Source organism: Pelodiscus sinensis, unplaced genomic scaffold (genome assembly GCF_049634645.1).
Source record: "Pelodiscus sinensis isolate JC-2024 unplaced genomic scaffold, ASM4963464v1 ctg94, whole genome shotgun sequence".
In the NCBI taxonomy this organism is placed as follows: Eukaryota; Metazoa; Chordata; order Testudines; family Trionychidae; genus Pelodiscus; species Pelodiscus sinensis.
In genome coordinates, this window is record NW_027465874.1 from 140,228 (window position 1) to 162,500 (window position 22,273).

Below are 22,273 nucleotides of genomic sequence, written 5' to 3' on the forward strand. Positions count from 1 at the left end.
CTGGCCAGGCGGTAGCGCTGGCCTGGGAGCCCTAGCTGGGAGGCAGCGCTGCAGCTGGGCGAGAGCGTCTCTGACCCGCTCAGGCGGTGGCTACGTGGAAGAGGGCCCATGTCGATGGGAGTGGGAAGAAGCAAAGGGCAGGAACCCAGCTCTAAACTGCCTCTTGGGTTCCTGCTTATTGCGTGGACCTGTCCTTCCGTCTCTGCTGCTCTCTCCCCCAGAGGGGAAGGTAATCGCCCACCCGGCTCCCAGGCCTCCAGTTTGTGGCTGGCTGGCTGGGAGGAATCTCTCGTTTTGCTGTCCGAGTGCCTGGGTCCTGCTCTCCTCTCTCTCCTGGGTGCAGTGCTGTTGCCCGGGCCTCGTTTTTCACAGCTTTGTGCTGATGGCACCTAGCTGTCTGAGATGCTCCCCTGCCCATCTTCCTGGGGCTGCAGCTGGCGTGAGCTGAGGGCTTGGTTGCGGGAGGTCTTCATGGAGCCAGCTGCCCCGTGACTCAGTCACAAGCAGCGCCTGGCTCACTTTCGGGCAAGGTGTTCCATGCAGTGGCCTTTTACCTTCTTTGCCTGTTGTTCTCCCCCTCCCCCTCCCCCCAGCTGTGAGCACCCCCAGAGCAGCCGGTGGGTATTGCAGCCGGGTGCCACAAGGCCGGGCCAGCTGCCAGACAGTCCAGCATGAGGTGCAGCAGGCAGCCACTGCAAACCACTTGTGGCCAAGTTTCCTAGCTCCCCTTGGCCACATCGTTCCTTCCCCAGCAGCCCCAGGCTGTCGCTTGTGGCTCCAGCCCGACCTCCCCCACCCCCACCCCCATTTTGGAGCTTGCTTTTTAGCTGGAGCTCAGCTGCCTGGCCAGCAGCCCTAGCACAGTCTGAGTTGGATCTGGTGAGCCAGCTGGCTGGGGGCCTGGGCCTGCGTAACTGGCTGAGGCTGCAGCACGATTCAGGGTGTTGGGAAGCAACAGACCTGGGTTCGAGGCCCTGCTCTGACTTGACCCGCTTGGTGACCTTGGAGAAGCCCCTGCCCCTGGCTGTGCCTCAGTTTCCCCTCCTGCTCTTTGTATCACCTGCAAGCTCTTTGGGGCAGAGGAACTGGGTCTGGGCCCATGCTGCCCTGCTTCCACTTGGGGCTGATAGAAAAACTAAGCAACAAAGATCCATTTCTCTGAGGGCGCCCAGGGCTCCTGCACCACTCTACTGCCCCATGCAGTCCTGGGCCTTCCATCACCAGACTTAGCCCGAAGGCTGCTCCCTATGCTAGCAGCACGGTGGTGCCGGCAGTGTCCAAGGGCTAGCAACCCTCTGGGCCTCGCTGGGCTCACGACATTGGCCTGCAAAGAGCACGTCAGCCGGGGTTGCTCTGAGCCTGGGCAGGGTGCAGGGCAAGGAAGGATTCCGGCCTACCTCTGAGAGGAGGGGGAGGTGGGATGGGATGTGGTGGGTCATGGGGGTAGGTGCAAGGAGCCAGGGGTAGCAAGCTGGGTAGCTGCTGCCCTGGCTGCAGAGGACAAGGATCTGGGTCTGCTGGGGGGTCTATCTGAGATGGCTGGTGGGCAGGAAAATGTCCAGGGGCCTGGTGCAGAGGAGTCAGGGCTCCATCCCACGTGGCATGGAGGGCTGGGTTAAGGCCCTAGGGCCCTGCTCCATGCCTGCTTTGGGTCTCTGCGTCTCTCCAGCTCGTGGTCACTTATGGGCCCTGTTGCTCGCCCTGCCCCGCCTGTGGCAGGAGGCAGGGAATCCCCTACAAGGCACGCTGGCTCTCTGCTGGTGACGCACAGGAATGTGCGCACAGTATTATTCCCAGCTTGGGTTTCTCTGGCAACGGGAAGAAATATTTACTGCCCCTTCACTGGATGCATCTCCCTTATTTGCTGAAACAGCCAGCCCGAGGCCCCGCCCTCTGCCTGGCCCTCGTGGCCCCTTGGCCCACATCCACGAACGAGCCGCATGGCCGGGAGGCATGGCCACCCTTCACAGAGCCTTGCACACATGCGGCTTCTCTCCCTGCCCCCGTTCAGTGGGTGGCCCTGGTGCAGCAGCTTCGTGCCACAGCCGTCTAGACTAGATGCTGAGGTCTCTGAGCACATGATCAGTCTGCAGATGGGGGAATTGGGGTTGGCAAGGGAGCTGATAGGGCAGGGCTGAGGGGTTAAAAGCAAAGGGCAGGTGCCTTTGTGCCCTCTCCCTGGCCTGCAGGAACATTGGCACTGGCTCTGCAATTCAGTCTGGGCATAGGGCAGGCCCCTCGAGAGGGGAGGGTGGTTGCAGCCCATCCCTGTGAATATGCCTGTCACTCTCCCAGCTGCTAGGGATGGGCCCGGGTCAGCACAGTCCCTCCTGCGCCCATGCTGCAATAGCTCGCTGCCTCCAGCTGGTACGGGCCCATGGCAGCAGGAAACCTGCACATCTGGGTGCATCCCCTTCTCTCCTCCACACAGCAAAGGGCCCAGATTCTCTGGACAGCCACTTCCCCTGGCCCTGGAAAGTCCAACGAGCTACATGCCTGTTTGCAAGTCCCCAGCCAGCAGCCTGCCTGCAAGCCATCCTGCTCTCTGCATCGAGCCCCTCTCCGCCTGCTAGCTTGTGCTGTGTTCTCCCAGTATGAGTCTCACAGTGCCAGTGGAGGCTGGGAGTCTCACAGTGCCAGTGGAGGCTGGGAGCTGGCCAGCTGCATGGCCTGCCTGTCTGGGGTGTACTGCACATGACCGAGTCCAGGGCATCCTCTCTCTCCCTGAGGAGCAGCCATGTGGCATCGCTCTCCTTCTCGAGACGTCCTGCCAGGCCCACCGTGCTTAGCAGCCTCTCCTTTGCCTTCCAGATGATGGCAAGATCTTCCACGGGAGCGGTGTGGGTGACCCCTTTGGGCCACGGTGCTACAAGGGTGACATCATGGGCTGCGGGATCATGTTTCCACGGGACTACATCCTCGACAGTGAAGGTGCGTGGCCGGGGTAGGTGCCTCACCCAGCCCCCCAGCTGAATGGCTTGGCTGGGGCTGGCCTGGGGACCTCAGGTTTAGTCTTGTAGCAGTGAGGGCTGCGCCCAGAACCTGCTGCAACGAGACTCCGAGTAGCAGAGAGGCAGCGTGGTCTAGTGGTAGCTTCAGGGGCCAGGGTGCTGTTTCTGGCTGTGTCGAGTCGCTCCAGCCTAGAGAGGGTTATCTGGTAGCCTGATTGCTAGGCAGTGCTGTCGATGAAGGGGGTGTTTCAGGCCGGTTCTGAGCAGAGAGCGTATGGTAGCAGGTTCTGGGAGCCTGTAGTGCCTGTCAGGAATGAATCCGGATTGTGTCTCCAGGGAAGCCGTTGGTGGGACTGGAACCTGGAGCCCCTGCATATAGGTGCAGGAACCACTGCTGCATGAGGCAAAGGGCCCAGCCTGTTGTAGAGACCTCAGTGGCAATGGGCCCTCTAATCATTTCATTCATGTGCGGAATGAATTCTATGTGCACCACCATTAGAAACACACTCCCAGCTGTGGACGCTCTGCTAATCAGCATCCTCTCCTGAGTGGCTCTCAGGGAATGCTAGCTAGCAAGCGCTCAGCTGGCGGTGTGTGGTGCAGCCGCTGGAGGGGGTCCTGCCAGGGGCACGGCTCACCCCTGGGGTGATGTGGCTCCCCAGGCGACAGTGACGACAGCTGCGACACCGCGGATCTGAAGCCCAAGCTGCGGGGTGTGCGGAATGTCATGTACCTGCACCAGGAGGCCGAGGAGGAGGAAGAGGAGGAGGAAGAGGACGTGGAGGAGATGGAACAGGAGCACGAAGGGAAGAAAGTGGTGGTAAGAGCTGGGCCTTGTCGGGACCTAGCTGGGACTTGTGCCATGGGGATGGGGTGAGGCTGTTCCGCGGGGTGGTTTGAGGGGGGCTTAGACAAAGAAGGGGCCATATCCTGGGGCTGGGGTGGTTCTAGGGAGGGACGTGGTGGGGGTAGGAGGACAGACCAGGGGCACAGTTGAGCGATGTGCCACGGGACCAGAATGGCTGGGGACGACGACATGGTGGATATGCCTGGGGGATGACTCGGGGGGGAATGTTCAGGGTGATCCAGAGGGGACATGTTGAGGGGTAGTTCCAGGCCCTGGGGCTGGAGGGATTTGGGCGGGGGGAAGAGAGCAAGGTCCCTCTGGGATCCAGAGGCCCTGCCAAGGGTGACTGGGTGGCTCTGTCCGGGGTGTGCGACACTTGGGCACCGTTCGCATGCTGCTTCTCCCTGCAGAGCTGGAGTCGATTGGAACTGTCCGGGCAGTGCCCAGCCCCTGAGAGCGCCCAGCTGGCCTCTGCCCCCGCAGCCCCTTGGCCCCGCTGGGTAGGAGCCAGTGGGATTGCCTTGGCCTGAGGCGCCCCCTTGTGCCTGTTGCCAGCAATGCTCTCCCGTTCCAGGTTGTGCCACGAGGAACCAGCTTTCCTAGCCCCACGCCCAGCCACACCTGGCTCTGTGGCCCGCTGGTGGGGCTGGGACTGGCTGTGTAGGGTCCCCCTGGCTGGCTGGCCTGCCTGCCCTCCCACCCTGTGCTGAGCTGTCATACTCGCCTGCTGGGGGCGCTCAGCCTGGGAAGGTTCCTGTCCTAAGGGGCCTTCTCCCCAGGCTTTCCAGCTCCTGCAGGGCATGGGGTGGCTACAGCAGCAGCCTGGGGCACACCAGAGGTTTGTGGGGTCTTCGTTTAGCAGAGGCCAGGCTGCAGAAAGTGTCCATCTGGGGGTGCAATGCATGCTGGGAGCATCTCCGCAGACAAAGGGGCAGGTACCAGTGACCACTGCAGATCTGGGCACCTCCCAGTGAGGAGCCCCATGCCATGGCAGTACTAGGGTGGGGGGCCGTGTGGGGCGAAGGACAGGCCATGCTTTGGCAGTGAAGGGGTTAACTGCATGGCGCCGGCCTGTCTCCCCAGGTGTTCTTCACGCGCAACGGGAAGATCATTGGCAAGAAGGATGCGGTGGTGCCAGGTGGCGGCTTCTTCCCCACCATTGGGATGCTGAGCAGTGGGGAGAAGGTCAAGGTGGATTTACATCCCCTCAGCGGCTAGGAGATCGGGGCGGGGGCGTATCCCACCCACTGCTCGCTCTCGGGGCTGGCCCCAGGACTGTCTTCGTCATTCTGATCCCTTGCACTTTGAGCCTCTGCCTGCAGGGGGCAGAGCTTTGTTGCCCGTGCCCCATGTATTATCCCGTCTGGCTCCACGCCGAGCCCTTCTCTGCCCTGGCCCCTAGCAGGCTGCAGCGGGGACAGTGTGGGGCTGGGGAAGATCCTAGCACTGCCCCGGCAGCATGGGCAGGCTCCTGGTGTCACAACGTCCCAGGCTTGGGGCCCAGTCTGTCCAGCCCAGGTGCAGAGAGGGTGCAGCCTGCAGCCCAATTCCCACCCCCTCCCCCAGCCGGTGAGATTCCTCTGCTTGAATTTCCTGTCTGGCTGCAGCTCTCCTACAGGGATCTCCATGGCTGGCACCTGGCCTGAGCACCAGCCTGACCTGTGCCATCTCCTGTCCCATCAGCCCCAGCTGCAGTGTTGCCCCTTTCGGGCCCCTCCCCTTACCATAGATGGTGTTACGGCCCCGTGGCCTTTGGATGGAGCTGTGCCTTCTGCCTGCCTCAGCTTGGCTTGCCCTGGCCAGAGAGAGGTAGGAGGAGACCAGGCACCTTGCAGACAGGGGTCTGGGCCCTTGAAGCCTCTTCCTGCTGTCCTGACGGCCCCAAGCCCCACCCCACATGCTAATGAACCATACCCCAGGCATCCTCCTTTGCCCCTTAGGCCAATGCCTGCACCCTCCCAGCTGTCTTATGTTGCCTTCTTCCTCCCTCTGCGATCAGGGGTTAGGGGGTCAGGGCAAGCAAATGCTGGCTGCTGTGGGCCCTGGCGCTGGGTCAGGCTGGTAGAGGGGATGGCGCCACGGTCAGCAGACCTTCCCACAGGGAGCTGAGAAATGGGCCCAAGCCAGCTGCCTTCTCCAGCTCCTGGACTGCAACCTGACTCCCATCCTAGGGATTGCCAGGCCTCTGGGGCTCCACCTGCCATGTCGTGACTCCCAGAGGCCACTAGACCTGATCAGAGTCACCCCCGCCCCTTCGCAGTCACCCCTGTCTCCCCCTCCCACCCCGTTCACACTCGTGGGGCACGTCGCCGACACACGCGCCCGCATCTCCCTCTCCCACCCCCGTTTGCAGTCGTGGGGCACGTCGCCGACACACACGCCCGCATCTCCCTCTCTCACCCCCGTTCACACTTGTGGGGCACGTCGCCGACACACACGCCCGCATCTCCCTCTCCCACCCCCGTTCACACTCGTGGGGCACGTCGCCGACACACGCGCCCGCGTCTCCCCCTCCCACCCCCGTTTGCAGTCGTGGGGCACGTCGCCGACACACGCCCGCATCTCCCTCTCCCACCCCCGTTTGCAGTCGTGGGGTACGTCGCCGACACACGCCCGCATCTCCCTCTCTCACCCCCGTTCACACTCGTGGGGCACGTCGCCGACACACCCGCATCTCCCTCTCCCACCCCCGTTTGCAGTCGTGGGGCACGTCGCCGACACACGCGCCCGCATCTCCCTCTCCCACCCCCGTTTGCAGTCGTGGGGCACGTCGCCGACACACACGCCCGCATCTCCCTCTCCCACCCCCGTTCACACTTGTGGGGCACGTCGCCGACACACACGCCCGCATCTCCCTCTCCCACCCCCGTTTGCAGTCGTGGGGCACGTCGCCAACACACACGCCCGCATCTCCCCCTCCCACCCCCGTTTGCAGTCGTGGGGCACGTCGCCGACACACACGCCCGCGTCTCCCCCTCCCACCCCCGTTCACACTCGTGGGGCACGTCGCCGACACACACGCCCGCGTCTCCCCCTCCCACCCCCGTTTGCAGTCATGGGGCACGTCACCGACACACACGCCCGCGTCTCCCCCTCCCCCCCCGTTTGCAGTCGTGGGGCACGTCGCCGACACGCACGCATCTCCCCCTCCCACCCCCGTTTGCAGTCGTGGGGCACGTCGCCGACACACATGCCTGCATCTCCCTCTCTCACCCCCGTTCACACTCGTGGGGCACGTCGCTGACACACACGCCCACGTCTCCCCCTCCCCCCCCCCCGTTTGCAGTCATGGGGCACATCACCGACACACACGCCCACGTCTCCCCCTCCCACCCCCGTTTGCAGTCATGGGGCACGTCACCAACACACACGCCCGCGTCTCCCCCTCCCACCCCCGTTTGCAGTCATGGGGCACGTCACCGACACACACGCCCGCGTCTCCCCCTCCCACCCCCGTTTGCAGTCATGGGGCACGTCACCGACACACACGCCCACGTCTCCCCCTCCGCCCCCTGTTTGCAGTCATGGGGCACATCACCGACACACACGCCCACGTCTCCCCCTCCCACCCCCGTTTGCAGTCGTGGGGCACGTCACCAACACACACGCCCGCGTCTCCCCCTCCCCCCTCCCGTTTGCAGTCGTGGGGCACGTCACCAACACACACGCCCGCGTCTCCCCCTCCCCCATCCCGTTTGCAGTCGTGGGGCACGTCACCAACACACACGCCCGCGTCTCCCCCTCCCACCCCCGTTTGCAGTCGTGGGGCATTTCACCGACACACACGCCCGCGTCTCTTTCTCCCACCCTGCCCTCCCTCTCCTTTTGGGGCTTTTGGCTCATGGCAGTGGTTCTTACTACACTGGGCAGGCGGGTGAGGTGTGGAAGTTGGGGGAAGTGTCTATTCAGCACCTGCCCCAGAGCTCCCACGTGCCCCTCCTAATGCTGGTCCTGCCCTGCTGCCAGTGGGGGAGGGGTGGATGGTGACTCAATCCACCTGGGCCCCACCAAGGAGGGCGCACGGGACAGCCCAGTGTCTCAGCTCGGCTACAGGGAGCAAGGAGGGTTGCTCTGATCAGGGCCGAGTGAATTCAGGGGGCATGTGAGGGCTCGTTGGCAGCTAGTGTTGGGGCAGGTGCCTTTGCTCCTCTCCATGGCTCCTGGTGGGATGCTGTGGCCAGGGCCTCTCCCAGCCACACTGCCCCAGCCTGCGCAGCTGGAAACTCCTGGGCCTGTGGGGAGGTGTCTGTGAGGATGGCCGTGGGGCAGGCTGTGGCCCTGGGGCTGCGCGCACACAGGGCCAAGGTGCTTGTGCTGCTTTTGCTTAACTGTTACCAGCTCTTGTGGAGTGTAAAACTCTGTCTCCCCCCTGCCCTGCCTTTGTGAACCCTCAGCCCAGATCAGGGTGCAGCCCTTAGCTGCTAGGCAGAGATCAGCTGGCCAGGTAGGGGCTGCCAGGGGAGGGCACAATCCAGTGGCTTGGGACCCTGTTTGGGGCTGATCTCCCTGGCCCCTCCCCTTGTCTGGATGGGAGCTGCTGCTAGCTGCGAATCCTGGACTTTGTGCCTAGGGGGAATTGAGTGTTTTGAACCAGCCAGGGTGAGATGCCCAGTCTGTGCTCTCCATCCTTCACGTCTGTACATACCGAGATCTTTATATGTGCTCACTAAAGATGGCGTTTCCATATTTATCTGTGTCTGGCTCCTGGTGTCTTTTGCCCTGCGTGGTGCCACCTCTGGCTGGCTTTGAGGCGTGATGGCCAGCCAGGACTGTGGCAGACAGCTGGGTCATGGGCAGTGGATCAGGCTGGATCAATTCAAATCAACAGTTTAAATCCTGACTTGAATCACCAAGCAGAAAGTCAGTGTTAATCATCGATTTGAATCCACTTCTCCTTGTGCTCCAGAAAGGTGCATTTGTATTAGCTTGTGGAACCATTCAGACGGGTTGCGTTACAACTGACCAGCACTTTGACTCTGGATTTGGTCCATCTTTTGCTGGCTAGGAGGGCACACTGGAGGCATTTCATTAAGCAGTTACAACATTGAATGTTTTGACTCTTATTACCTACTTTTTTAGTACGATAGAAAATGGTGAATGAGCTATTGCATATTTACCAGCTAATTCACTTTGGGGTTTTTCTGGGATGGCAGAGGTATCCCAGAAAAACTCCACTGTGTCCAGAGAATGCGACTGCTCTTCTGGCATTTTTTGCGGAAGAGCAGACATGCTCTTTCAGAAGCCCTGTCCTCCTCGTGCCACAAGGAAGAAGGGCTCTTCCAAAAGAGGAGGTTTTTTCCAAAATTTGGCCCAGTGTTGACAGGCCAAATTTCGGAAAAGCCTCTTCCGACAAAACTATCAGAAAAAGGTAGGCAAACTGCGGCGTGCCATTTGCGAACCTTTCTCCGATAAAAAGCGGCAGTGTAGACATAGCCTGTGTGTGGCAAGCTGCATTAGGGTGGTAACTGGCATTTCCTTAAGTGCATAAAACTGCAGAGGAACTTTATTTTCGTTAAACAAAAACAACCCTTAGTGCAGATCCTACTGTTCACAGCATGCCCGCCAAAGTTACGTGCACCTCCTTCCCCGAGTTATTCCATGGTAACAGCACCTTTTAATGCCGAGTTTTTGCAAGCAGTTCAGTACTTGTGATGTCAGTATTTGCAGAGAGTAGAAGCAGTTTAGACCTTCACATGTTTTGTATTAAATTCAAGTATTTTAAAAAGAAAACAGTATAATTTAAATAGCAATTTAATTGTTTGTTTGTTTGTTTCCTGCCCTGTGGAGGATCCTGCTGAGTATGACTGATTTGCTGCCCTGCTTGATCCTGGCTCTGTGTCTGTCAGGGCATCTCTGGCTTCCCCTTCTTCCCAAGGCTACTAGAGCATGCCCTAAACCAGGGTCCTGTCTAAATCAGGCTGAGCCAAGACACACACACAGACCCCCCCTGTAACTGCTGCATCCTGCAGTGGAACCATCCCAGAGAGGCCCCACGAGGAATGAGCTACTGCAGGGACAGTGGCCCATGGCCCCCTCCTGCTGAAGTGACTGAATTCCCCCAAAGCTGAGCAGCCAAAGAGCTGCCTGGAACCATGGCACCTCTGCCAGGGCGCCTGCTGCTTTGATTTTTACCTCCCCACCTTGGGCAATCTGAACCCTCCAGCCTGAGCTCGGGCTGCCCGATGTGGAGGAGTTTGTCTGTCATGGGGCCACATAGGTGCTGCCTCGTTCTGGGGTGGTCGCCACTTGCAGGCAACTTCCCGCTCATCATCTTTGTGCGCTTTGTTGGAAGCAAGAGCTAAGGCCTGGCCCATGCTAGTTCCAGCCCAGAGGCCCAGCCAGGTGGAATAGCTAGTGGGGCAGCCGGAGGTGCTCTCTTGCTGACTGCAGGAAGAGCTGCCGGCTCATGCTGATTGGGGACAAGGAAGGGAGCAGCTCTGTGTGCCCTGCATCATGCCCCATGCATAGGCTTATGCTGCTGGGGAGGGCGGGGGAAGTTCGTGCCTGGCGATGGGAGTGGCCAGTGGTGTTTTAGAGGTCAGCGATGGGGTGGGGTGAGCACGTCTGGGCTCTCTCCAGCCTGGCCCTCATCTCACTGCTCAGGATGTTGGCTTGGAACCTGACTGATGACCACGCCTCTGGATGAGGCAGACCAGCAGAGCTGTACATCTCACAGGGTGAGCGAGTAGAGAGATCTCTGACTGAAGCTCATAGAAATTCTTTATTAGACAAAAATAGATCTCTTCCCTTCATGAAATCCCACCCACCACGGCATGAGGGGCAGACTCCAGCCCCGCACTAGAAAGCATAGGCTGGATGCAGCTTTTTCTCTGCCTCAGAGGACTCTGCTCTGCTTTGATCCATTGCTCCCATGAGCCCTCCACTATGGCCACACGCAGCTGTTTAGCCCCAGCTGGGCTTGGTAGCAGCAGGTGCTATGCGGCATTGGCTGGCCCAAGTCCATGGCCAGCAGCTCCTGCTCCAAACAAAGGCCTGTCCCTCTTGGGGCTCTGGAAGCCCTGCTGGGCCTCCTTGGGACAACCTGCTTCTGCCTCCCACCTTAGTACTGACAGCCCAGCAGACTAGATCCCAGAGTCCTAGTACCCAGCCCCACCACCCGCTCTAGCGCCCAGGCCCCTCCAAGAGCTGGGGCTAAAGCCCAGGAGTCCTGCTTGCCAGCCCAACCAGCTCTCACCCCCTAGACTATGCTGGCTCTGCTCTCCACTCCTGTGCTGTGGCCCTGGCCCGACCGTGATCTCCCTCCCGTTTCCTCAGCTCAGAGGCCTGGCACCCCTAGGCAGGGCTGGGTGGGCCCCTGGAACACACCCTGGCCTTACCAAATGCCTTAGGCTCCCATCCCTGCTCCTTCAGCTCTTACAGTCCAGCTCCAGGATCCCTCGGCCCCTCTGCAAGCCCCCGGTTGCCTCCCTGGTCCATGTCCCCCACTGGCTCCTGGGATCCTGCACCCCTGAGATCACCAGCCCTGAGCATTAACCCCTGAGGTGCCACCACAGGGTGTGAGGCGGAACTGGACACCCAGTTAGGAAGGTGCCTTGGGTTGCACTTGCTGGAGTGGATGGGGCTAAAGCGCCGAGATTGGGGGTGGGGGGCTGGCAAAGAAACCCTCTCCCCACTGACGGGAGCACGGGATCAGGTCTGGCTCCAGCTTTCCCTCCCCTGCCACCAAACAACCCCCTCCCCTTCCTTCAATATGGAGGTTTGAGGCCGAGGGCCTGTGGCAGAAGCTGTCCCCGGCGCCCACATCCCAGGCCAGAGGCTGAGTGAGGGTTCCTGCTGCCCAGCCCCTGTGCCTGGCTGAGCGTGGCAGGTGCGGGGCTGGCGCCCTCTGCAGGCTGTGGGCGAAGGCCAGCGCCCACGTCTCCTCGGCTCATTTTCTATGCATCCCCAGCATGACCTTGGTGATGAAGTTGACGATGGCTGAGGCAGGCTGCTCAGGGTCCAGCTCGGCGAAGAGGTGGCAGACGTTCTCACAGGGGCTGCCCTGCTTCTTAGCCACAAAGCCGAAGAGCCTGTGAGGGAGGGCAGGTGACTGGAGCGAAATGGCCAGAGAGCTGGCCCCCTTGGCGCCCGGCTCAACGAAAACAATTCCAGGCCCTGAACTCGAGCAAGCACTGCGCCCCCCCAGTCCCTTCCCTTGGCTGGGGTCACAAGCCCCCCTCTTTCCCTGCTGACCAGGGAATCCCTTGGCCTGCCCCAGCCCCCACCTGCCTGGGGGGGCCCCCCTCACCCTCAGCTGCCGGGGGAGACCCAGGCCAGCTGCAGCTGCGCCGCCTCTCCCTGCCTCAGACCCTACCCAGGTGTGTTTGTTGCTCAGCCGCCCTGGAACCTGCACAGGGTTTGTCAAAAACATTTTTGAAGACACTTTTCCCCAGAGCAGCTGGGGTCTGGGAAGGGATGGGTGGCAGGGTTGCAGCTGGCCCAGGGCTCCTCTGGGTTGGGATGTGTGGGCTCAGGCTTCTCCAGGTGCGGGGGGGGTGTGGCTTCCACCGAAGGAGAGTAATGGGGAGCAGGAGCAGGCCTACATGGCACTGACTTGGTCCCACGGTGCTGACCTGGTCCCCTCAGATCAATCCTGACCCCATAGGGGCCACTCCAGCCCCACTGCACCAACACCAGCCCTGCTGACCCCAGCTTGGTCACACTGAGCCCAGCACTACTGACCCCAGCCTCCCCAGTTCCCAGCCCGGACCTACCATGTCCATCTTAGAGAAACATGGTGCAAGCAAAAGGATGCTAGAAGCACGCATACCTTGGGACAAGCAGAGAGGGGCTAGCCCCAGAGCCTGGCAGGCTATTGGTTAGGGTGGCAGAGTTTCTGGTGCAGGGTGTCTGGGCCCATCTGTGCATGGTCCCAAAGTGCAGGGCTCAGCCTCCATCCGGGCCATGCAGAGGTCGCGGAGGAAGGGTCTCCGATTGCACCAGGGCAGCCTCGTGGCCAGACCAGGAGAGTACAGCTTCCTGGTGCCTGCCCTGTCCCCATGACTATAGTGCTGGCCCAGCCCCTTGCTGTACTCACTTGGAGGTGGTGCCGTCTGGATTTGTCCATCTGCAGTAAAATAAACAGTCGTCTCAGCAGGTAAAATTGTGTTGGCGCTGTTCAGTCACGTGACACCTGTGCGGGGTGGAGCCCAGCCTCTCCCATCAGGGGGCGCTGTGTGTGGGGGAGCTCCTGGCAACTCCCAGCAGAGGATGCTATGCGGGGGCGGGGGGAGGGGAGAGGGGTCCTGGGTACTTCAGCTCAGCCTCTTCCAGCAGAGGATGCAGTGGGGAGCAGGGCAGGAGCACTGGCTGTGGATGGAGCGCCCGGCTATTCCAGCCCAGCCTCTCCCAGCAGGGGGCGCTGTGTGGGGAGCCTCCCTGCTATTCCAGCCCACCCTCTCCCAGCAGGGGGCGCTGTGTGGAGAACCTCCCGGCTATTCCAGCCCAGCCTCTCCCAGCAGGGGGTGCTGTGTGGGGAGCCTCCCGGCTATTCCAGCCCACCCTCTCCCAGCAGGGGGCGCTGTGTGGGGAGCCTCCCGGCTATTCCAGCACAGCCTCTCCCAGCAGGGGGCGCTGTGAGGAAGCCTCCCAGCTATTCCAGCTCAGCCTTTCCCAGCAGGGGGCGCTGTGTGGAGAACCTCCCTGCTATTCCAGCCCAGCCTCTCCCAGCAGGGGGCGCTGTGTGGGGAGCCTCCCGGCTATTCCAGCTCAGCCTTTCCCAGCAGGGGGCGCTGTGTGGGGAGCCTCCCGGCTATTCCAGCTCAGCCTTTCCCAGCAGGGGGCGCTGTGTGGGGAGCCTCCCGGCTATTCCAGCCCAGCCTTTCCCAGCAGGGGGCGCTGTGAGGAAGCCTCCCAGCTATTCCAGCTCAGCCTTTCCCAGCAGGGGGCGCTGTGTGGAGAACCTCCCTGCTATTCCAGCCCAGCCTCTCCCAGCAGGGGGCGCTGTGTGGAGAACCTCCCAGCTATTCCAGCCCAGCCTTTCCCAGCAGGGGGCGCTGTGTGGAGAACCTCCCGGCTATTCCAGCCCAGCCTCTCCCAGCAGGGGGCGCTGTGTGGAGAACCTCCCAGCTATTCCAGCCCAGCCTCTCCCAGCAGGGGGTGCAGTGTGGGGAGCCTCCCGGCTATTCCAGCCCACCCTCTCCCAGCAGGGGGCGCTGTGAGGAAGCCTCCCAGCTATTCCAGCCCACCCTCTCCCAGCAGGGGGCGCTGTGAGGAGGAGGGAGGGTGCTCCCAGAACCCACTGTTTGGGTGTGTAAGTGCCCATTACCTCCTGTCCTGTGGGTCGGTGCTGCAGAAGGTGATGCTGTTCACAGGGTAATGGCGCCGGAAGAACAGCCTGCCAGAGCAATGCAATGACAGTGTGTTAGTGCAGGGCCTGGGGGAAGCAGCCCAGGCCCTCGCGTGAGGATGGGAGGAGGGGCCTCAAGGATTGTCTGCGGTGTAGGGGCATCGGGGCAGTGCACGTGGGAGGGGAGTGGGGCCTGATGCCCCATGGCAGGCAGCGGGTGGAAGGGTTGCCGTCTAAAGTGCAGAGCTGAGGCAGCGGCAGAGCCTTGGGAGCTCTCCCTATAGACCAGGGCAGGAGAAGGGAGCATGTGCATGCCCAGTGGGACTGCTCCATAGGCGGCTGGGCGTGGCATGCCCATCGGGAGAGGGTGGCATGTGCCCCTGTGGAGGGGGGGTTACTTACTTCCTCTGATAGTCCGTCAGGGTGATGCCCTGGGCCGAGACCTTGAAGTGCACGAGGCAGGCAGGTGGGCGGGGGCTGCAGCTGAGCGTGCTGGCGGCTGCCTTGGCGATGGCTTGGGGGCCCGTCAGCGACTCGGTCTCCACGGAGCTGAGGTAGAGCACACTGCAGGCTGGGCGAACGACGAGGCGTCAGAGCCGGGTGCTGCCCCAGGGCCTTTGTTCCCCTTCCCCCTGCCTCAGTCGTGCCGGGACAGCATCATGTCCCCAGCCTCAGACCAGCCGGCCTCCTCTGCCCACCCCCACAGGTCTGATTAGGGAGCCAGCTGGTCCCAACCTTGACCCCCAGCTCCTTCTGGCCCCCACCCCTCTGGGGACAGTGACCCCCACCCCAGGCCCTCTGTTGCAGACCCCAGGGGACAGACCTGCCTACCCCAGTCTAGGTCTCCCAGTCAGGCCACCTATTACTGCCAGGGTAGGTGGGCATGAAGCTTCAGTGCCCCATTCTAGTTTGGTTCTGTGCTGAGAGGGCAGGTGGGTGTCTTCTAGGACCCCCCTGCCACTGCAGCCAGCCCCACCCCTCCACTTGGCCCACCCTACCTACCCGCCCCCTGCTTCAGCAAATCGGCTGCCGTGCTCATGTTGGTGGGGATGGCCACGTCCGGGGTCTCCTCCAGGGGATCTGAGCCAGAGAAGGACACAGAGGTAGTGTGGCGAGTGGCTACAGCAAGGATGCCTGGGTTCCCTTCCCAGCCTAGGCCTAGTGGGTAGAGTGGGGGAGGGGCGAGTGTTGGGAGTCAGGACTCCTGAGTTCCATTCCCAGCTCTGCCAGAGGCGTACTGGGCACCAGGACACCTGGGGTCACATCTGGGCGGCCTGACTTGGTGGCAGGGATGTGGCCACAGACCAAGCTCGTGTTTGGGGGGATTTGTGCTGCCCTCACAGAGCAGACAGGCCCTGCACCTATGGCCACGTCCAAGCAGTCGGGTACCGGCCTGACCCCAGCGCATCCCCAGCAGGGCCAGGGCTGAAGGAAGCAGGCAGGACTCAAACCTCCCTTGGGGAGAATGCAATTAGGGTGGAGCCTCCCTCTACCCTGGCAGAGGGGTGTGCATGGTGGTGGAGCTGCCCCCTCCCTGGGGCTAGGGCTGCTGTGCGCAGGGCCCCCCGGGGCTGAGAGCTCTCCGGAGGCTGGGCTGGGGCACCCCCTCTCCCGTACATACCTCGGTTGGGGATCCGGAGCTTGCAGGGCAGGGAGATGGGGGTGATGGAGTGCTGTGAGACCAGGGCAGGCAGGCTTCCTGCAGGGCACACACACAGTCAGCTGCTCCTGCTCCAGTCCCCGTCCCTGGCGCCTGCTTCCACCCCGGCCCCACACCCCCAACTGTCCCACCCACCCACAGTCAGCCCCTTTCTCTGGCACCTGCCCCTACTCCGCTCTCCTCCCTCTGTACCCATCTGGGCACCCTTCCAGCCTGCTGCCCCCAATGCACCCCAGGCCTCCTGCAGACAGCAAGGCAATGCCGGCGGGGGGGGGGGGTGCGGAGGAAGCCCTGAGTGGCAGGGGTTGCAGGATGCACCGGTGTCTTCACTGGAAACCCAAAGCTGAGTGCCTGGGACAGATCTGGGTGCCAGTTGCTCTGCCCACGGGGTGACCAACACGTCCGGGCTCGGCTGCAGGGTGGGCAGGGGAGTGGATGGAGGTGGGGGAGTCCCCGTGCCCCTGTCACTCACCAAAGTAGGGCTCGTTCTGACAGCCCTTGATCTTCACCCCCTTGGGGCCGGTCTCAATCAGGAAGTGACGCACCAGCTGCTCCATGGGGTCACCTGGGGCAGGGAACCAGGTGAAAGACTCTCACCCCAGACCCACACCCCTCCCCAAAGCCCCACACCCTGCCTCCTCCTCGGGGCTGGGAGCAGCCTGGCAATGGGGTGGGCACCAGCTCCTAGTGGTCAGAGCAGGGGTCCGAGGGGCTGGCAGTCAGGACCCCTAGGCTACGTCTAGACTACACCCCCTGTCGGCAGAGGGATGTAAATGAAGCACTTCGAAAGTGCAAATGAAGCCGGGATTTAAATATCCCGCGCTTCATTTGCATAATCACGTAATGGCGATCTTTCGAAAAAGCGCTATTTCGAAATTGAAACCGTAGTCTAAACACAGTTCATTCGAAAATGGCGTGCTTTTTCGAAGATAAAGAACCACGTCTAGACTGCTGTTTCAATTTCGAAATAGCGCTTTTTCGAAAGAGCGCCATTACGTGATTATGCAAATGAAGCGCGGGATATTTAAATCCCGGCTTCATTTGCACTTTCGAAGTGCTTCATTTACATCCCTCTGCCGACAGGGCGAGTAGTCTAGACGTCGCCTACGAGTCTGTGCCTGGCTCTGGGAGGGAAGAGGGGGCTAGTGGCTAGAGCTGGGGGTTGGGCTGGAAGACAGGGCTCCTGGGTTCTCTTCCCAGCTCTGGCACAGGCTCACTGGGCAGGTTCCTGCCCCACTCCATGCCTCAGTTTCCCCCCCATAATTGGGGATGTACCAGCAGCTCAGGTGGGGATGGCTGTTCAGCAGGCCCAGTGCATCCCAGATGGCAGCTGCCCAGACTCGTTCTTACCTTTGGAAGGGAGGGTGAGGCAAGTGGCCGGGGGGGTTGTTACTTTGAGAGCCAGCCCGTAGGCGCCTTGGAAGGAGTTGCTGTCACGGATGAGGAAGCAGCCGGGCTCCTTGTCCTTCAGCAGGGCAATGGCTGCTCGGGAGAGAAGAAGCTGTGCCATGCTGGGGGGGCATGCTGCCACCTGCCCCACGTGGGTTCAGCTTATGCCCAGGTGGTGCCCGCTGCATGGGCCTGGCCTGGATGGACTTGGAGTCTATGTCCCAGCCTGCCCTTCCAGACAGACTATCTGGAGTGCCCAGCAGCCAAGCTCAGAGAATGCCTCTGGTGCACTGGATGATCCGATGGGCTATCTCCAGCCCAGGGTGCAGCTTACCAGTTGGGCAGGCGGTTAAGAGCCAGGACTCCAGGTTTCTATGCCCAATTGTGAGATGGGAGGGTGGGACAGTGATTAGAGCAAGGGTGCTGGCGGTCAGTCTCCTAGATTCTAGCCCTGCTTCTGGAAAGATACAGGGCTCTAATGAAATGTTCCCACTAACGTTTTCCATGCATGTGCGGCATAATTTAGTTATGTGCACTGAGGCATGTACAATGTGCACCACCAGTAGAAACACATGCTGCTGGCTGTGGGCCCTCTGCTAATCAGCTAAGTGGCTCTTGAATCTCTCCTGGGCAGCTGCCCAAGCGCTCAGCTCACAGGGAACACACTGGTCTAGTGGTTAGAGCAGGTGGGCTTTGGCCCTCTGGGTTGTAGTGTCAGCCTGAAAGCTAAACGCAGGAGAAGAGCCCCAGGAAAAGGTTTTTCCAAAATAAAATGGCTGCAGCCAAATCCAACCAACCCCTGGGAACTGAATCAAGTGCCCCCCCGCCCACGGTACCTTGGTCCCGGGACAGGTTGGGTTTATACCAGAACTTGGATGTATCCTGGACAAACTGGACACTGCTGTGGCTCTCTGGCGGCGTGTCTGAAAGGGAATGGCAGGCATCGGGTTACACGCGTGAAAGAAAAGTGTGCTCATGTTTCAAGGGGACACCTACTAATCTGGGGGCTGTCTCCTGGCGTCAGTGCCTTGTGTTTTCCTGCCTAGCTGCTTTATACAGAACCGAGAAACACTGGAAGAAAAACAAATGCCCTGGCCCAGCAACTGGCTTAGCAAATCCTTCCAGTGCTAAGGGGTCGGGCCTGATATTTGCCACAATGGAGATGTAGATGGCTCCTGGCTAGTCCAGCCCAGCCTCTCCCAGCAGGGGGCGCTGTGCAGAGTGGGGCAGGAACGCTGGCTGTGGGGGGTGGGGCTCCTAGCTAGTCCAGCCCAGCCTCTCCCAGCAGGGGGCGCTGTGCAGAGTGGGGCAGGAACGCTGGCTGTGGGGGGTGGGGCTCCTGGCTAGTCCAGCCCAGCCTCTCCCAGCAGGGGGCGCTGTGCAGAGTGGGGCACGAACGCTGGATGTGGGGGGTGGGGCTCCTAGCTAGTCCAGCCCAGCCTCTCCCAGCAGGGGGCGCTGTGCAGAGTGGGGCAGGAACGCTGGCTGTGGGGGGTGGGGCTCCTAGCTAGTCCAGCCCAGCCTCTCCCAGCAGGGGGCGCTGTGCAGAGTGGGGCAGGAACGCTGGCTGTGGGGGGTGGGACTCCTAGCTAGTCCAGCCCAGCCTCTCCCAGCAGGGGGCGCTGTGCAGAGTGGGGCAGGAACGCTGGCTGTGGGGGGTGGGACTCCTAGCTAGTCCAGCCCAGCCTCTCCCAGCAGGGGGCGCTGTGCAGAGTGGGGCAGGAACGCTGGCTGTGGGGGGTGGGGCTCCTAGCTAGTCCAGCCCAGCCTCTCCCAGCAGGGGGCGCTGTGCAGAGTGGGGCAGGAACGCTGGATGTGGGGGGTGGGGCTCCTAGCTAGTCCAGCCCAGCCTCTCCCAGCAGGGGGCGCTGTGCAGAGTGGGGCAGGAACGCTGGCTGTGGGGGGTGGGGCTCCTGGCTAGTCCAGCCCAGCGTCTCCCAGCAGGGGGCGCTGTGCAGAGTGGGGCAGGAACGCTGGCTGTGGGGGGTGGGGCTCCTAGCTAGTCCAGCCCAGCCTCTCCCAGCAGGGGGCGCTGTGCAGAGTGGGGCAGGAGCGCTAGTTTGGGGGCAGCTCAGACCCTCACTCTCTGGGCTGGAAAATTAAAAAGGCCCCCTGGTGCCAGGCCTGCCCTGTCCTTCTGCCCTCGCAGTGCAGTTGGTCCCCAACCTGAGTCCGGCCTGGCGGCGTCGGGTGCGAAGGTGACGTGGTGGTTGGTCCCTGTGCCCCGTCCTGGTGGCGAGCTCCTCTCCCAGTTGCCAGCCACTGGCGTGTGGCGCTTCTCAGGCAACGGTGGCTGCTGCAGTGCGTTGCGGGCATGGCCCTGGCTAGGGGAGCCTGGGGGAGGCGGGCTCTTCTCCCCGCCTGCGTAGAAGACTGTAGCGATGGGGAAGGCGGGGGTCGGGGAGCACTGCAAGTCGGGGGGGCAGGCCTGACTGCCCCCAGGGGTTGGCAGCTGCATGCTGAGGGGGCTTGGGAGGGGGCTGACATTGGGGCAGTGGGCTAGGGTGCCTGGGGCCAGCTCAGCTCTCTCACTGGGCAGGTGCCCATTGCAGGGGGCTGGGTTCCTGAGCGTTGTCGTTGCTCTGCACCCGGCACAGGCTGGGCTGTGCACAGGCGTGCCCGGGGGGCTGCGCTGGGGCAGCCTGGCCATCCCAGGGAGCAGCAGGTGCGCCGGGGAGCCATTGCTGGGAGGCGGATCGGGGGACACTGCTGGGCAGCTGTGGCCATTCAGGTGACCTAGGGCTTCGCCCAAGTTCACCCTAGATAGGCTGGTGCCAGGGGGTGGGCTGGCTGGGCTGTGGGCTCGGACACATGGCTGCCTCGGGGCTGGCCCATTGGACTGGATGTGGGAGCCAGTTCTGTGGGCACATGCCTGTATGGGGGAAGGGGGCTGCATGGAGCTGGGTACAGCGCCCGGCAGGGCTGCACTCATCTCTGGAGTCCTCTTGGGACTGGCTAGGGCATTGGCCTCAGGGCTAGAAGACGCCGAGCTCCCCTGCAGGCTTTCAGATGGAGTGTCGCCTTTGGGCATCGCTGGGCTGTGGAATCAGAGCGGGCACCCTCAGTATCACCCTAGGCACCAGCCAGGGCATGGTACAGTCCCCCCATCAAAGGGCCCGGAGAACCTGCAGGGAAGAAGCTTGTGCCAGGGCAGCAGGATCCCCAGGAGCCCTCTAGGCTGTTTCTAGGGGCTGGGAGCTTCCACCCCGGGACAGCTTGTCTACGGGAGCAATGACCTGGTACCAGGGGCATTGATTCCCTCCCCATGGGATGTGGGGGGCTGGCAGGGAAGCTGGTCTTCTTTGATGGTGTGTGGGGAGATCCCTCCTGCCCCTAGGATCCCCGTGCCACTGGGCCTTGCTATGCCTCCCCACTCAGTCTGGCTGGGCAGGATGGAGCCAGCTCTCCCCAGGGGGTGGTCCCATAACCCCCCACCCTGAGCAGGCTGCTGTACGCACCTGTCTTTGCTCTGCACTGGGCTGCTGGTGTGCAGGGGTGTTGGAGGGCCTGGCAGCTCGGCGGGTATGGGGCAGGCAGCATGAGCCTCCCGGTGGGACTGGCGCAGGGAGTTGCAGGAGCTGGAGGCATCTCGCCAGGGAACCTCGTCCCTAGGGCCCTGTATCTCTGGAGAGAGGAGAGCTGCCAGGGTGAAAGGCAGGCCCCACCCCCTGGCTGTTAAATCCTCCCTCATCACCACACACTAGCCCCCTGCCACCATGGCTAATAGCCACCCACCCCCTCTTAGCCACTACCAGCTCCTTCATCCCCATGGCTGCTAGAGAGACACTCACAGCCCTCCCTGCATCAGCCACACACCAGCCCTCTCCCCCCAGGGCCATTAGCCAGTCACCAGCCCCTCCCCCAGGCCTGACTGCCGGCCACACCATGTAGGCACTCACCAGTGGGCGTCCGGTCCTGGTGTCCCGGGCATGGGCAGCCCTGCCCTGTCTCCGGCAACTGGGGCTCATGGCTTTGCTTCCTGGGGGCGGGGTAGGCTGAGCTGTCAGGGGACACCGAGCCAGACGGGGGCGAGAGGTAGCCTGGCGTGTATGGCCTCATGTCTGGGGGGGAGCCGCAGGGCCTAGCTGGGGCCCGGCTGTAGAAGGGCGGCTGAGGGCAGTGGGCAGGGAGGCTGCAGGCGTAGGCACCATGGGGCAGCAGGGCAGGGTAGGGGAGGCCGTAGCGGTAGTGGAAGGATTCCAGGCTCTGCTCCAGACCCTTGTGGCCCTTCTGATGAGAGCTGGGCATGGCATGGGCAGGGTAGCCATGGCCGAAGTGCGCTGGCATCTTGCCGTGGGCGGGCTCGAAGTCAAACACCTCGTGATGCCCCCGGTTGCGCTGGCCATAGGTGGCTGGCATCAGCAGGGGTATGGGCTGGCTGGGGTGCCCTGCCTGGGGGGACTTGGCGCTCTCAAGACCCCACTCCTCAGGCTCACGGCTGCCCAGACGCAGGCCATAGAAGGCAGCAGTGGGGGGCAGGCCAGCCTCCTCGTGAGCCTTCTCCTGGCAGTCGGGGCATGGGCACAGCTCCACATCGCACAAGGGCTCATCCTCCAAGATCACCAGCTCCCGGTAGCCGGGTGACTTGTAGATCAGGTCCTCCCGCTTGCTAGGGCTGTGGGACAGCTCGTAGGAGTAAGGGTGGGCGAGGGGCTGCAGGCCCTCAGAGAGGGAGCGATATGCCCGTCGCTTCTCCCCAGGCCCACCCTCCTGTTGCAGGCAGGGGTAGCCCTCGGCAGGAGGCAGCTGGGCCCCATTGGGGCTGTAGAGCAGCCGCCGGCGCTCCAAGGTGCCCTCGGGCCTGTAGTAGGCACTGTTGGGCAGCCTCTCAGGGCTGTGAGTGCCCGGGCAGCTCTGTGAGCGGTAGCCCAGGCGGCAGGAGCAGTGACGGGCTGGGGCACGCCGGCTGGGGTACGCTAGCGGCCCCAAGGGGCTCATCTCCACCAGCTCATCCTCCAAGATGGCCGTCTCCCTGGCCTTGGCCCCGTTGCTGTGCGGGTATCCCCCTAGGTCCCGGGGTGGGGAGCCCCCCCTCTGCTGCTTGGGGGTCTCCGGTCTGGCCTTGACCCCGAAGCCCCCCAGGAGCCTGTCCAGCTCCTCCCTCTCGGCCGGCGTGGGCAGTGCTTTGGCGGGCGGGG

At 62.4% G+C, this 22,273-nt stretch overlaps 2 protein-coding genes across 15 annotated transcripts in view; one reads left to right on the forward strand and one right to left on the reverse strand.

Annotated features, from left to right (window-relative positions):
• SPRYD3 (SPRY domain containing 3) overlaps positions 1-8,486 on the forward strand; it is a 40,962-nt gene extending 32,476 nt beyond the window's left edge. For all 4 annotated transcript variants that reach the window (XM_075915913.1, XM_075915912.1, XM_075915910.1 and 1 more), the window contains exons 9-11: positions 2,812-2,931; positions 3,614-3,771; positions 4,882-8,486. In XM_075915913.1, coding sequence (XP_075772028.1) covers positions 2,812-2,931; positions 3,614-3,771; positions 4,882-5,016 — 413 coding nt within the window. In that variant the 3' untranslated portion in view covers positions 5,017-8,486. The remainder of the gene's footprint in view (positions 1-2,811; positions 2,932-3,613; positions 3,772-4,881) is intronic.
• Positions 8,487-10,500: 2,014 nt separating this feature from the next.
• The window catches only part of TNS2 (tensin 2), a 53,021-nt gene continuing 41,248 nt past the window's right edge, over positions 10,501-22,273 (reverse strand). For 6 of the 11 annotated variants that reach the window (XM_075915899.1, XM_075915903.1, XM_075915900.1 and 3 more), the window contains 12 exons: positions 21,035-22,273; positions 20,594-20,759; positions 19,302-20,173; positions 17,972-18,058; positions 17,097-17,228; positions 16,219-16,311; positions 15,708-15,785; positions 15,089-15,244; positions 14,489-14,657; positions 14,066-14,134; positions 12,836-12,865; positions 10,501-11,828 (listed from right to left, as the gene is read on the reverse strand). The exon at positions 21,035-22,273 is cut by the window's right edge and continues 195 nt beyond it. In XM_075915899.1, the coding sequence (XP_075772014.1) occupies positions 11,687-11,828; positions 12,836-12,865; positions 14,066-14,134; positions 14,489-14,657; positions 15,089-15,244; positions 15,708-15,785; positions 16,219-16,311; positions 17,097-17,228; positions 17,972-18,058; positions 19,302-20,173; positions 20,594-20,759; positions 21,035-22,273 (3,233 nt within the window). In that variant the 3' untranslated portion in view covers positions 10,501-11,686. Of the gene's footprint in view, positions 11,829-12,835; positions 12,866-14,065; positions 14,135-14,488; positions 14,658-15,088; positions 15,245-15,707; positions 15,786-16,218; positions 16,312-17,096; positions 17,229-17,971; positions 18,059-19,301; positions 20,174-20,593; positions 20,760-21,034 lie in introns of those variants that run through there. The other 5 variants (XM_075915901.1, XM_075915905.1, XM_075915906.1 and 2 more) reach the window with 5 other exon arrangements.